Here is a 14,093-nt window from a genome sequence, read left to right as displayed (position 1 = left end):
CCGTAAGTAGTAAACTTACAGCCAATGCATTACAAAACAGAAGTATTGTAATGCATTGTAAAGGGGATTAGACCCTCAAAAGTTGAAGTCCCAGAGTGGGGCAAAAAAAAGTTACAGGGTCCTAAAGGGTTTAAAGTCGCCCATTGTGTCAATCACAAACTGTACGCGTGAGATGTAGCCTCCCTGTATGCCTCCGGGTCAGTCCGGTCAGTAAGAAAGTGCCTGGATGGAGTCACATGGAGAGCCATTTGTGAGAAGAATTTGAGAAATGTCACATGAGCACAAAATCCTCAACATCACACAGATAACCTCGTGCTCAGTTTTAAGGGTAAAAAAATAAATATATAAAAATGTGCATGAAGCTATACAAAGCGCTGGACCCCAGGCTCACAAATGACAAGATACAAATCAAACACGTAAACGCTTCATCAGAAAATTATCTATGAAATAAAATGTTTACGTTTGGCTTTTTTTTTTAGATTTTGAGAATTTTTTTTATTTCCGAAATTCTGGCAAGTGCAAGCAAGCCCAATAATTGGATGACAATTATTTATCTTTTGCAATCCCTTTTCAGCAGTCATCACACATTATCATCACAGGCAGGATAACACCTGTAGTCATAGATAACACAGGACCCAACATTCACAATAGGCGATTGTCAAAGATTACCAGCTCCCTCCTGACCTCTGTACGGGACATACCTAGAAAACTCTCCCGAATATCGCTAAATGCTGTTAACTGCAGTTCAGGCAAGATGGCCGCCCCTATAGTCGTGCTCAGAAATAATTTTACATTAAAAAAAAAAAAAAAAAAGTCTATTAGAAAATAAAAAACATTAGCAAAGAGGAATACGTTTCACTATCTGGTTTTTAAGAGGCAAAACATTCCTTTTAAAACCCTATTCATGCACATGGCAAAGGCTGTTCACAGGACTATGCATGAAGGCAGGCCCCTAAAAGGCACTGCACATAATTTCATAATTAGTCACACTAAGCAGCACAGATTCATAGAAAATTATCTGACCGCCCGCCCTGTAAATGGGACATTAACATAATTTTCTTATGAAAATGCTAGATGATCCGGTCATTTCAAAGAGTTCTCCAACACAGCGTCATGTACTTAAAGGGTTATCCCATGATTAATGTTAGAAATGAAATTCCAATCATATAGTACATGACAATCTATTTTTAAAACAGCTAGAACCAGCCCTGCACCTCACATGGATCCAGAGATCTCCACATTCATTGCTGCAAGGCTAGATTTATATCAAGCTGAGAACTTAGGGGGCATGCCCTTTCTGCTGCAGCTAGTGGTAGCTGAAGGTTGGTACTGAGCATGTGCTTCCGTCTCCGTGAGCAGGACAGGAAAACTAGAAAAAGAGCAAATGGCAAGGTGTGCTATAAAGATCTTATTGAATAACTCAGTGGGGGCATACAAAATTTTGAATTACAAAAGTAATTAGATCCAGGTGCTGATTTGAATACTTTTTGTAGGACAACCCCTTTAAGAGGGTTGTCCAACCCACAAAGCAGCATTAATGAAGGACCAAGCTCATTGTATTCCAGCTCTGAGGGCCCCCGTCCCCGCTGTTTCCAGTCCTTTATTGGCCTCAGTGGTCGCATGCTGCTTGGGGACAGGTCACCACTGAGGCTAGTTATTGGCTGCAGCAGTCACGTGACCCGCATCATACCGTATGTTGACCCTGGGAGACCCAGGACCTACGGAGCTGGAACCCAGCGGTGGGCATCAGGTGAACTACGAGCAACAACAATTCTACCTACCAGAAGAGGCCAAATCAGGACAGCATGCAGCGCTATTCTGGCTGGTAAAACGATGAACAATATGATAGAAACTGGTTTCAGTATGTGACTAAAGTGCAGTATCCGGAAAAGGCACAGGACAACAGAAAGAAAGCAACCCCCACGTTTCCATAGATAAACCAACACATAAACTAGGATTTGGCAGCAAATTACTGGCGGCACTGACCCCCACATCCTCCCCTACGGTGCAGAAATGGTCTAAGCAATGATGTATCTGGCAAAATGTCTAAGTTGTTCTACATGAAGGACGGGGGGGTGAGATCCAAAAGCTACAGGACCATAGGGGATAATTCATCAAGATGACAATTATTATTATTATTATAGTCAGTGTATCCAAGTCTCCCATTGTTTGCTAAACTTAGCGCATCTCGGAATACGTCTAGAGATGGTGTACTGATCGTTACCACCTACTAGAAACTGCCAACTCTTAAAGGGCTTTTCCAGGCTCCTGATATTGATGACCTCTCCTCAGGATGTTCCCTCCCGATGCAAGGGCTTTTTCCCAGATCTCCTATTTGACCATACTCCTAGTCATCGCCCCACAGAATATGGAGGCATTAGACGAGCTTAGCTAGGCTTAACCTGCGCTTATGAAATGACGACTTCTATTTTTAGGCAGGATTAAGTGACAATCAGTGGATGTTGGAGCACGGGTCCTGCTTTACAGAAGAAGCAATGCATATTATATATGACTGCTACAACCATGACAAATCCATCATTTACATGGAGGAGCCGGGTGACAAATGTGTCACTTCAGTGGTAGCAGCAAGCCTCCCGCTAGTGTCTGAAGAAAAGGGGTGACCTGGTTTCTAAAATAGCAGCAATGTTTCACCACCCGCAGTGCCAAGCCACCTAGATGAGCCCAGGTTTAATGGCATGATCATTTTACTTACTGAACGCGATACATTCCAGACAGAAACTGACACATCTGCAAAAGCCCCCTCCCAAAAACCCACTGAGGCAGGAGGACAGCAGCAAGTCGTATGATGAGATTTTCATGAGACCTGGTCTCCCTTCAAACGTCTGGCGTCATTTATGGCAAAACTGCCCATTTTTTCTCTGAAGGGCTTTTCTGAGAGTTTGATATTGATGACCTGTCCTCGGGATAGGTCACCAGTAGCAGATCGGCAGGGGTCCAATTGCCGCCACCCTTGCCGACCAGCTGTCTGAAGAGACCAGAGTGCTGCAGTCTCTTCCTAGGCCAGTGATGGCACATTCATCAGTCACATGACCTAGGTGGCGCTCAATCCCATTCAAGTGAACAGGGATGAGCTGCTATACCAAGCAAAGCCACTATCGAATGGACGGTGCTGCACTTGGTAATAGAGTTGCACCGAGTATTGAAGTTTCTATACCCAATCGATACGATATTGGACTTACTATTTAACGATACTAGGCTGTACAGCCTACAGCCTAGTATCCGTTAGAGAACATGGCACACGCTGCTCCGAGCGCCATGTTCTCCTTAGCAGCACAGTGGAGGAGGCAGGAGTAGAAACATCCAGAGCCACCGTGTACAGGCGTGTGCAGGAAATGGGCTACAGGTGCCGCATTCCCCAGGTCAAGCCACTTTTGAACCAGAAACAGCGGCAGAAGCGCCTGACCTGGGCTACAGAGAAGCAGCACTGGACTGTTGCTCAGTGGTCCAAAGTACTTTTTTCGGATGAAAGCAAATTTTGCATGTCATTCGGAAATCAAGGTGCCAGAGTCTGGAGGAAGACTGGGGAGAGGGAAATGCCAAAATGCCTGAAGTCCAGTGTCAAGTCCCCACAGTCAGTGATGGTCTGGGGTGCCATGTCAGCTGCTGGTGTTGGTCCACTGTGTTTTATCAAGGGCAGGGTCAATCCAGCTAGCTATCAGGAGATTTTGGAGCACTTCATGCTTCCATCTGCTGAAAAGCTTTATGGAGATGAAGATTTCATTTTTCAGCACGACCTGGCACCTGCTCACAGTGCCAAAACCACTGGTAAATGGTTTACTGACCATGGTATTACTGTGCTCAATTGGCCTGCCAACTCTCCTGACCTGAACCCCATAGAGAATCTGTGGGATATTGGGAAGAGAAAGTTGAGAGACTCAAGACCCAACACTCTGGATGAGCTTAAAACCCCTTTAATTCCTGTTCTGTATATTGAGGGACATTTATGAAGCCCTATATGCCACAACTGTGTCGATAAAAAGTCGCACATTAAGGCGCACAGCATCTCAGCACCATAATTTGTGACTTTTTGAGCTTCTCTGCACGCTTGTCGCCAGAAGTTTAGCTGAAATCTACGCCAGCCCTAGCTGGGGTAGACTTCACTTTCTGGCGCACAGCAGGGCAAAGTGTGCGCCTGATTTATTAAGAGAGGCTTCTGCATCTTAATAAATTAGGCACATCTCACTAAATTAGGCAAATCTCACGCCAGTGCAGGGAGATCAAGATGGGTATGCCAGTCTTGATATATCTCCCCCACTGTGCCAACATTTTTTGCAGGCAGCCAGGAGGTGTGTCTCAGACTACCTAATCCTCCCTGTAAACACGGTCGCTGAGCAGTAGTCACAATCTGTCTTGATGGAGCCATAAATCATCCTTTATAGGTCCTGACTTAGATCCGTTCAGCGGCCCCCACAAAAAAGATAGAGCATGTCCTATTGTCCGCAATTGCCGGCCATGTGCAGACCACAAAACACTACAGTCGTCTGAATGAGCCCCAACTTGTATTCTATACACTGAAATCCCCAGTCTTTCTAGGCTTAGGAGCCCTATGGGAGGTCCTATCAGTGATCAGTCACTAGTTAGACGGAGAAGATTTACCTGCATAAATTGCACGTTTCATGGACACTTTACCCACAAAACTATATCTCAATCTGCTCTATAACATGCAGATCAGACTGCACATTCAGTGTGACAGGTTCCCTGTTTCTATAGACCTATGTGCTACAATCGCCACCGTCTAAAACAGGGGTCGGGAACCCCGGCCAGAACATATAGTGAAAATGCTAATGTGGGAGGTGAGAACAGCACTGCACTGGCTGTCCTTCCCTTCCCTTGTCTTCTTCTGGCCCCGTTCTGTGTCCTGACACATACAGCATATATGCACACTATGACCTGACGCTGTGCGCTGTCAGGTCACAGTACAGAGCGGCGGGAAGAAGACCAGGTAGGGTGTAGGGGTGGGCGATATAGGCAATATAACTCTGGCCAACGATAGAGATTTTGTTTATATCGCAGTAGAACATGGCATGCGCCGCTCTCGGCACTCACCATGTTCTCCTGAGCCAGCACAGTGGAGAATGAGGGAGTCCCTCCCTCCCCACTGTGTGCGGCTGCCGCTGACCACCAATAAGAACAGAGGAGGAGGAGGGAAGGGACTGTGGCCACTGCGCCACCAATGAGAACAGAGGAGGAGTGGAGGGACTGAATACAAACGTAGCCTGCATATGCCGGTGTTCTGGAATTTTCTGCTACCCACATCACTTCCGGTAGTGACGTGGGAGGTGTGTCTCATCTCGGCTTCTCATTGGCTCTGCCGGGGGTTTGTCGGCACAGGCGCGGAGGATTCACCCGTAGCGTGAACGCGCCAAAAGGTAGCAGAAAATTCCGGCCCACTGCGCATGCGCGAAAAAGACGGCCGAAGGTAGCAGAAAATTCCGGCCCACTGCGCATGCGCGAAAAAGACGGCCGAAGGTAGCAGAAAATTCCGGCCCACTGCATTATCCCCTGAAGACGCTGGGTCACCAGCGAAACATTTGGAGTCATATAGATAAACAATAGGAGTGTGTTGTTGTTCAGCAGGAGAGCTCTAAAGCTGAACATCACAGTGTGGATGGTGATATCCAGATACATGAACAATACTAATGAATGACAGAGAAAAAGGGCAGTCTAAACCCTTGATACTTTTAAACAGTTTATGTCTATATTGTGGAAGATAGTTTTAAGGAAATGAAATAAAGATTTAAAATGTTATATATAAGTCAGCACTTCAAGCTAGACGTAATGTGGTCTGAGTGACCAATTAGTAAAAATACTGTCAAGTAAACGTCATAGAGGTGCTGAAGAGGTCTAGATATTTGTAGACAAACCCCCGGCAGAGCCAATGAGAAGCCGAGGTGAGAGACACACCTCCCACGTCACTACCGGAAGTGACGTGGGTAGCAAAAAATTCCGGGTAGCAGAAAATTCTGGAACACCAGCCATATCCCATACCCGGCCTCTATTACTGCGCACTGTGATCTGCCGCAATTAAAGTGGTTGTCCAAGTTATGAAAAAAAAAATATATATAGCACTGAAAATTCCCTGGTTCTTTTCTAGCCCTTTGTTTACATGCAATAAAAACGATCTCTGCCCCTCCCCCTGCACTGCTAAGGGAGTGAATACAAGTGCTGCCCTGAGTGCTGGGAGAATCAGCAGCAACTTGTAAGTGTAGAACTACAAGTCCCAGCTGTATAATGACACTGCTAAGGGAGTGAATACAAGAGCTGCCCTGAGTGACATGTCTGCCTGCTGGGAGACTCTGCAGCATGTTGTATGTGTAGGACTACAAGTCCCAGCTGTATAATGACACTGCTAATACACACAGGATCTTCCCCCTACCTTCTTATGCAATGCTCTCTCTAGTCTGTGCAGCTGAAGGGGTTAAGGATCCTAGGACAGCAGTGAGGTGGGGGCGTAGCCTGCACAGTGACAGGCTTGTAAACGACATTTATAAGAGCAGGGAGAGAAGCTGACATCGCAGGTCATGTGACCCTCAGTGAAATCTGATAAACCATGCACTGCAGATAAAGTGAGTTAATTCGAAAGCTGTTACATTTGCTTAGTTAGGAACATAGAAAAAAAAAAAAAAAAACTCGGACAACCCTGTTAACCCCTCAGGTCCCTGAGGGGTTAATTGCGGCGGATCACAGCACGCAGTAATAGAGGCCAGGTATGTGATATGGCCGGCATATGCAGGCTACGTTTGTATTCAGGCATATTAACTATATTCACTGGTGGCGCAATGGCCACAGCCCCTCCCTTCTACTCCCCCTCTTCGAAGTATAATATTAATTGCGGTGTCTGATCGGAGCCCCAGCAGTGTAATCGTGGGGCTCCGATCGGTTACCATGGCAGCCAGGACGCTACCGAAGCCCTCCATGGTAATCTCCCTGCTGCTGTGTGTACTATGCACAGGGCAGCAGGGAGAGTGTGAAGTCTTATTCACCATAATAGTGCTCTATCAGGGTGAATAGGACAAGGGTTCTAGCCCCTAAGGAGGCTAATAGTTATTAAATAAAGTTTAAAAAAAAAAAAAAAGTTTAACCCCCGAAATATAGAAGATATTGCAATATAGATTTAAGGCCATATCGCCCACCCCTAGTAGGGTGGGTGAATCTGCCAAGTGGCAGCGCTGTCCGGAGCTGGAGATTTAAGTTTATTTCTATTTTTAATCGTCTGATCTGAGGTCTGTTTGGATGCTGAGGGTCTGATGGGGCTAATCTGAGGTTAATTGAGGGTGGGGGGGGGAGTTCTGATGTAAGGCTGAGGGGTCTGAGGGTAGGGGTGGGCGATATGGCCTAAAATCTATATTGCGATATAATTTTAAGCATGTGCGATATGCGATATATATTGCGATATATTGTTTTCTATATTGGGGGGGGGGTGTTTAAATTTTATTTATTTTTTACTTTTTATTTATTAACTATTGGCCTCCTTAAGGGCTAGAACCCTTGTCATATTCACCCTAATAGAGCTCTATTAGGGTGAATAGGACTTTACACTCTCCCTGCTGCCCTGTGCATAGTGCACACAACAGCAGGGAGCTGACCATGGCGGCAGCCTCTGATCTGCCCCCCTTCCCCAGCCTCTGATCTGCCCCCCTTCCCCAGCCTCTGATCTGCCCCCCTTCCCCAGCCTCTGATCTGCCCCCCTTCCCCAGCCTCTGATCTGCCCCCCTTCCCCAGCCTCTGATCTGCCCCCCTTCCCCAGCCTCTGATCTGCCCCCCTTCCCCAGCCTCTGATCTGCCCCCCTTCCCCAGCCTCTGATCTGCCCCCCTTCCCCAGCCTCTGATCTGCCCCCCTTCCCCAGCCTCTGATCTGCCCCCCTTCCCCAGCCTCTGATCTGCCCCCCTTCCCCAGCCTCTGATCTGCCCCCCTTCCCCAGCCTCTGATCTGCCCCCCTTCCCCAGCCTCTGATCTGCCCCCCTTCCCCAGCCTCTGATCTGCCCCCCTTCCCCAGCCTCTGATCTGCCCCCCTTCCCCAGCCTCTGATCTGCCCCCCTTCCCCAGCCTCTGATCTGCCCCCCTTCCCCAGCCTCTGATCTGCCCCCCTTCCCCAGCCTCTGATCTGCCCCCCTTCCCCAGCCTCTGATCTGCCCCCCTTCCCCAGCCTCTGATCTGCCTCCCTTCCCCAGCCTCTGATCTGCCCCCTCTGGTAACGCAAACCCCCCCTCCCCAGTATTAATCATTGGTGGCAGTGGCCACAGGGTCCCCCTCCTCCCCCCCATCATTGGTGGCAGTTTGCAGTTCCGATCGGAGCCCCAGCAGTGTAATGCTGGGGCACCGATCGGTTACCATGGCAGCCAGGAGTCACGCTGCTGAAGTCCAGGCTGCCATGGTATGTTAGTGAGCAGAGAGCAGCACTGTCTGATCTGAGGCTGAGAGATCTAATGGGAGTCTGATCCGAGGCTGATGGAGGTGGGGGGGGGGGGGGCAGATCTGAGGCTGAGAAAGGGACAAAAAGGCAGGGACAGCTTGGCTGCCATTAATGCCAAATAAAGAACTAAATAAATAACATTCTGAACTTAAAAATGAGGAAATGAGGGGTCTTGCACACGACCGTAGATCATCCAAAAATATGGATGACATCTGTGTGCATTCCGTATTTTGCGGAACGGAACAGCTGGCCCTTCATAGAACAGTTCTATCCTTGTCCGTAATGCGGACAATAATAGGACATGTTTTTTTTTTGCGGAAAAGAAATACATACAGAAACAGAATGCACACGGAGTAACTTCAGGTTTTTTTGCGGACCCATTAAAGAGAATAGTTCCGCAATAAAAACGGAACGGACACAGAAAGAAAATACGTTTGTGTGCATGAGGCCTTAGACTGTTATGTTTGGTCAAAATGGCACCTGTACTATTTGTAGTTGCTGGAACTGCCTGCCTGATCCGGGAAATCCGTATGCAAAACGAACACCATTTGTTTCCGGATCCATCTGACAAATGCACTGAACTACCGGATCCGTCTTTCCGGTGTGATCTAGAAAAACGGATCCGGCATTTATTTATTTTTCACATTTTTAAAAAGGTATGCGCATGCGCAGACCGGGAAAACAGAACCGTTTTCCTGGAACACTTGGTACCGGATCCGGCATTAATACATTTCAATGGAAATTAATGCAATTCAGCAAGTGTTCCGGAATTTGGGCCGGAGAAAATACCGCAGCATGCGGCAGTATTTTCTCCGGCCAAATACCGTAAAAGTGAGTGAACTGAAGACATCCTGATGCATACTGAACAGATTGCTTTACATTCAGAATGCATTGGGACAAAACTGAAGCGTTTCTTAGGACGAAACTCAATACCGGAAAACTTTAACGCTAGTGTGAAAGTAGCCTTAGCATACGCTTGTCAGAAAGGAAGCGCCTGCTGGTCAGTGAAGGAGACCAGTACATTTATATGCAGTGATCCTCTCCACAGTATGGGGAGTAGGGATCACTATTGCCATCGCTCTTGCCCATACAGACACTGTTTGCCGGCAGCAGATGCTGTTTAGACGGCGGGATCTGCTGCCGGCAAACGACGATTTAGGTGACCGCACAAAGAACCTATGTTCATCAGGTATTCGACGGCACCTTTACACTGGCAGATAATCACTAATGGGAGGTCCTACGATTATCTGGAAGATGCCTAGCCGTGTAAAGGGGTCTTTAGACTTCATTATCAAAGCTAGAAAAGAACCCTCCTAAATCCCTGTATAAGAGGCGGCTCCTCCATGTGGGTTACGAATGTATTAGTCCTGTACTGTGGCCTCCAGTACATGACTCTACAGTACACCTGCCTCAGCAGAGAAGCGCTTGCACAGCGACAGCACGTACCCATTACCCGCAGGGTGTCCCCAGGTCCTGCCTACAGTTCAGCAGTCTAAATTCCATGTGAAGAAAACAAAAGGACCTCCCGGAGGTGCAGGTAGTTACCGATGCCACGCTCCGGCATGGTAACATACAGGTACAGCCGCAGACAACACTTGTAGTACCAAACCACACACCGTGTCCGCCCCACGGCCTGCACTATCCTATCACCTATCTGCCTGACATTTAACCCCGTGAAATCTGCAGTGGAAATCTACAGACTGCTGACTGGGACCCCATACCCGGCAGGTGAAGCATGTGTGCTGCCACTCCTTTTATCTCTATGGGACCGCCAAAGAGAGAGTACAGCCTCTGTTCCTGGCACAGCGAGTATTCTCCTGGAAGTTTTATAAGACCTAGTTTCCTCCTCACCCACTGACGGTTACTGCCCAGTTTACAAGTTTCATATAACTTACTGCATCAGTCCAGTTTCCTGAGGATCTGCCATGAAAAAAAGCAAAGCTTCACTGAACTATAGAGGTGGGGAAGGGGGGGGGGGAACACGCTCCGCACCCCATATTACTGGCTTCAAAATGTGGTAAAAGAGGGGCTTTGATACTTTTTCAGATCACCTGTACAAAAATGTTTTTTTGTATTTTGACTCCAGTTTTGAAAAGAGGTGGACTACAATACCCAGAAAGATTATCAAAATAATTATTCAATGAGGGGAGATCTAATTACTATGTGTAAATATATCAGGGGTCAGTACAGAGATCTATCCCATCATCTATTTATCCCCAGGACTGTGACTGTGACGAGGGGACATCCTCTGCGTCTGGAGGAAAGAAGGTTTGTACACAAACATAGAAGAGGATTCTTTACGGTAAGAGCAGTGAGACTATGGAACTCTCTACCTGAGGAGGTGGTGATGGTGAGTACAATAAAGGAATTCAAGAGGGCCCTGGACGTATTTCTGGAGCGTAATAATATTACAGGCTATAGCTACTAGAGAGGGGTCGTTGATCCAGGGAGTTATTCTGATGCCTGATTGGAGTCGGGAAGGATTTATTTTCCCCTAAAGTGAGGAAAATTGGCTTCTACCTCACAGGGGTTTTTTGCCTTCCTCTGGCTATACTTGCAGGATGACAGGCCGAACTGGATGGACAGGTGTCTGTTTTCGGCCTTATGTACTATGTTACTATGCTAGGGTAGAGTTTTTTGGTGCCGATTTTGGAGCACCACAAAACAGCCTCCCGTTTAAGGCAGCATTGTGAAAGCAGGAAACTTGGGAGCACTCCTGGGGCCACTCGCTGGGATCGGGGAAGGTGGTCCTTAGGGCTCTTTCACACCTGCGTTATAGTCCTTCCGGCATAGAGTTCCGTCGTCAGGGCTCTATGCCGGAAGAATCCTGATCAGTTTTATCCTAATGCATTCTGAATGGAGATAAATCAGTTCAGGATGTCTTCAGTTCCGGAACGGAACGTTTTTTGGCCGGAGAAAATACCGCAGCATGCTGCGCTTTTTGCTCCGGCCAAAAATCCTGAAGACTTGCCGAAAGGCCGGATCCGGAATGAATGCCCATTGAAAGGCATTGATCCGGCCTTAAGTTAAACGTTGTTTCGGCGCATTGCCGGAACCGCCGTTTAGCTTTTTTAGAGTGGTTACCATGGCTGCCGGGACGCTAAAGTCCCGGCAGCCATGGTAAAGTGTAGTGGGGAGCAGTATACTTACCATCTGTGCAGCTCCCAGGGCGCTCCAGAGTGACGTCAGGGCGCCCCAAGCGCATGGATCACGTGATCACATGGCACGTCATCCATGCGCATGGGGCGCTCCGACGTCACTCTGTAAGTATACCGCTCCTTGCTCCTACTATGGCAACCAGGACTTTAATAGCGTCCTGGCTGCCATAGTAACACTGAAAGCATTTTGAAGACGGATCCGTCTTCAAATGCTTTCAGTACACTTGCGTTTTTCCGGATCCGGCAGTGTAATTCCGGCAAGTGGAGTACACGCCGGATCCGGACAACGCAAGTGTGAAAGAGCCCTTATTGGTAAAGGGCCTGGGCCTGTACAAGGCTGCCAGCCCTATTACAGATTTATTTCAATGCAAGACCGCAGGTAGGAGCACTGCATTGGTGTATATACACACTGTGGAAAAGGTCATCTGAAATTTGCAAGTCCATGTCACATAGGAGGTCTAAAACAAAAGAAGTTTAAAAAAAAACAAAAAACTAAAGTTTAAATCACCCCCCTTTCCCCCAAAATTAAAATAAAAAACATCCCAAAACGCCCGTACTGTTACAGGAGTATGTCACCTTCCCAAAAAAATAATGTCATAAAAAGTGATCAAACAGCTATACACACTCCAAAATCATACCAGCGGTGAAGAAGACTGCCCACTGACAAACAACTGGGCACAGCGCCCTTGTCAGGAGATAATCCACGTTATCCACTTCACCTGGCAGTGGTTTTAATGTTACGGCTGATCAGAGTATGGGCTGCAATGATTTCTGAACTTCGGGTGAAGCCAAAAACACAGGCCTCGTATCCGAATAAGGAGGAAGCCACCATCCACACGGAGGAGTCGGCAGAAGAACGGACAACTCATCACAGCAAACAAGACTCCGCCAACCTCTAAACCGCCGAGATCCGCACCATGTTATACGGTCATTATCTAATACTACAGACCCCAGGGGCCAAACCGACATTTTAGAGGCCACAATAAGTTTACATTAAGGCCTCTTGCACATGACCATATGGCGTTTTCAATATTTTGGGGACCGCAAAAAATACGAATGACGTCCGTGTGCATTCAGTTTTTGCAGGACAGTACTATCCTTGTCCGTAACGCGGACAATAATAGGACATGTTCTATCTTTGAACAGAAAAACGTTAACAGAAGGTATACAGAGTACCTTCCGGGTTTTTTTTGCGGATCCATTGAAATGAATGGTTCCGTATACGGATCGCAAAAAAAACAGAGTCCACTTTCAAAGTGTATCAGCTACCAGACTTCTGTCCAGTTTCATGTCAGTGTTTGATCCGTGATTGGGTCGAAACACACAGACCTTCACAATCACTGACGGATAGTCCTCACTGCACAGCAGATGCCAAGAAGCTGCCACACCAATCACCCACTCACCGAGCTGCCATCCTTCATGAGGATCCTCTTGACCAGCATGATCCTGCTGCCGGCCGCCTTCTTCTTCTTGCTCATCTTGCCCTCATCCTCCTCCTGGGCGCCGGCTCCTGTCACTATCAGGGGACTTTCCGCGGGGCCCAGAGCTGCGGGGCTGGAGGACAGGTCGATGGCGGCCACCAGAACAGGGTGCAGGGCCACGGGGCCCAGAGAGGCCGGGTTCAGCAGCACGGGGTAGGCGGGAGGTGAGGCTGCACAGCGCACAGGTCCCTCCTTCTCCTCCGTGCTAGCAGCGGGGTACAGCGGAACACACGCCGGTCCGGAGGAAGGCTCGGGCTGGTCAGCTCCGGTGCCCTCTTCCGGCCTCCTCTCGTCCTTTGAGGGATCCAGACTCCAACTCCGGTCCGAATGGACCTGCCCGCCTACACACTCACAGGCGCACCGGCAAGCTCGGCCTCCTGCTCCTCTTCTCCAGTGACTACTGCGCTCTCCCCTCTCCCCGCCGGATGCGCGTCACCATGCTGCCTGACGCTTGCCGGGAGGCTGCAGTTCTACCTGAGGGCGGCAGAGGGCGCCGGCGACACCTGACTGCGAACAATAGAGGTGACGCATTCCTGGGGAATGTGATCCGCGGTCACTAAAGTGTCTTCTTGCGGCTGTGTGACAGGGACGTCTCCAAACTAGTGCACGAGATCGGTTACCTGTGGCAGCCAATCAGATTCCAGCTCTCACTTCTTCTGGCCTCTCTGGAGAATGAGAGGAGCGAGCCGATTGGCAACGTTTTCCATTTGTCTTTTGCCTTCATATGCGCAAATGGGATTTAGGCTAGGTCTACACGCGACGACATTTGTCGGGTGACAGAGAGGGCACAACTACACTGCAACATTTGTCGCACAACATTTTGTTGCACCAATGTCATGCGACAATTTTTATAATGGCAGTCTATGGTGTCGCTCTGCGACAAGCTGCGACTGCGACGCGACAGTCGCAGAAAAATCCATCTCGAATGGATTTTCTGCTACTGTTGAGTCACAGCATGTTGCAGTGTGACACCATAGACTGCCATTATATAAAAATTGTCGCGCGACATTGGTGCAACA

At 48.3% G+C, this 14,093-nt stretch overlaps 1 protein-coding gene across 1 annotated transcript in view; it reads right to left on the bottom strand.

The window, feature by feature from the left end:
* Window positions 1–13,500, bottom strand: part of LOC122922718 (hippocampus abundant transcript 1 protein-like) — a 71,100-nt gene extending 57,600 nt beyond the window's left edge. The window contains exon 1 of the mRNA XM_044273421.1: window positions 12,997–13,500. Coding sequence (XP_044129356.1) covers window positions 12,997–13,071 — 75 coding nt within the window. The 5' untranslated portion in view covers window positions 13,072–13,500. The remainder of the gene's footprint in view (window positions 1–12,996) is intronic.
* Between the last annotated feature and the right edge of the window lie 593 nt (window positions 13,501–14,093).

Source organism: Bufo gargarizans, chromosome 1 (genome assembly GCF_014858855.1).
Source record: "Bufo gargarizans isolate SCDJY-AF-19 chromosome 1, ASM1485885v1, whole genome shotgun sequence".
Taxonomy (NCBI): domain Eukaryota; kingdom Metazoa; phylum Chordata; class Amphibia; order Anura; family Bufonidae; genus Bufo; species Bufo gargarizans.
Note: the sequence above shows the minus strand (reverse complement) of the source record. Positions and strands in the feature narration are given on the sequence as shown.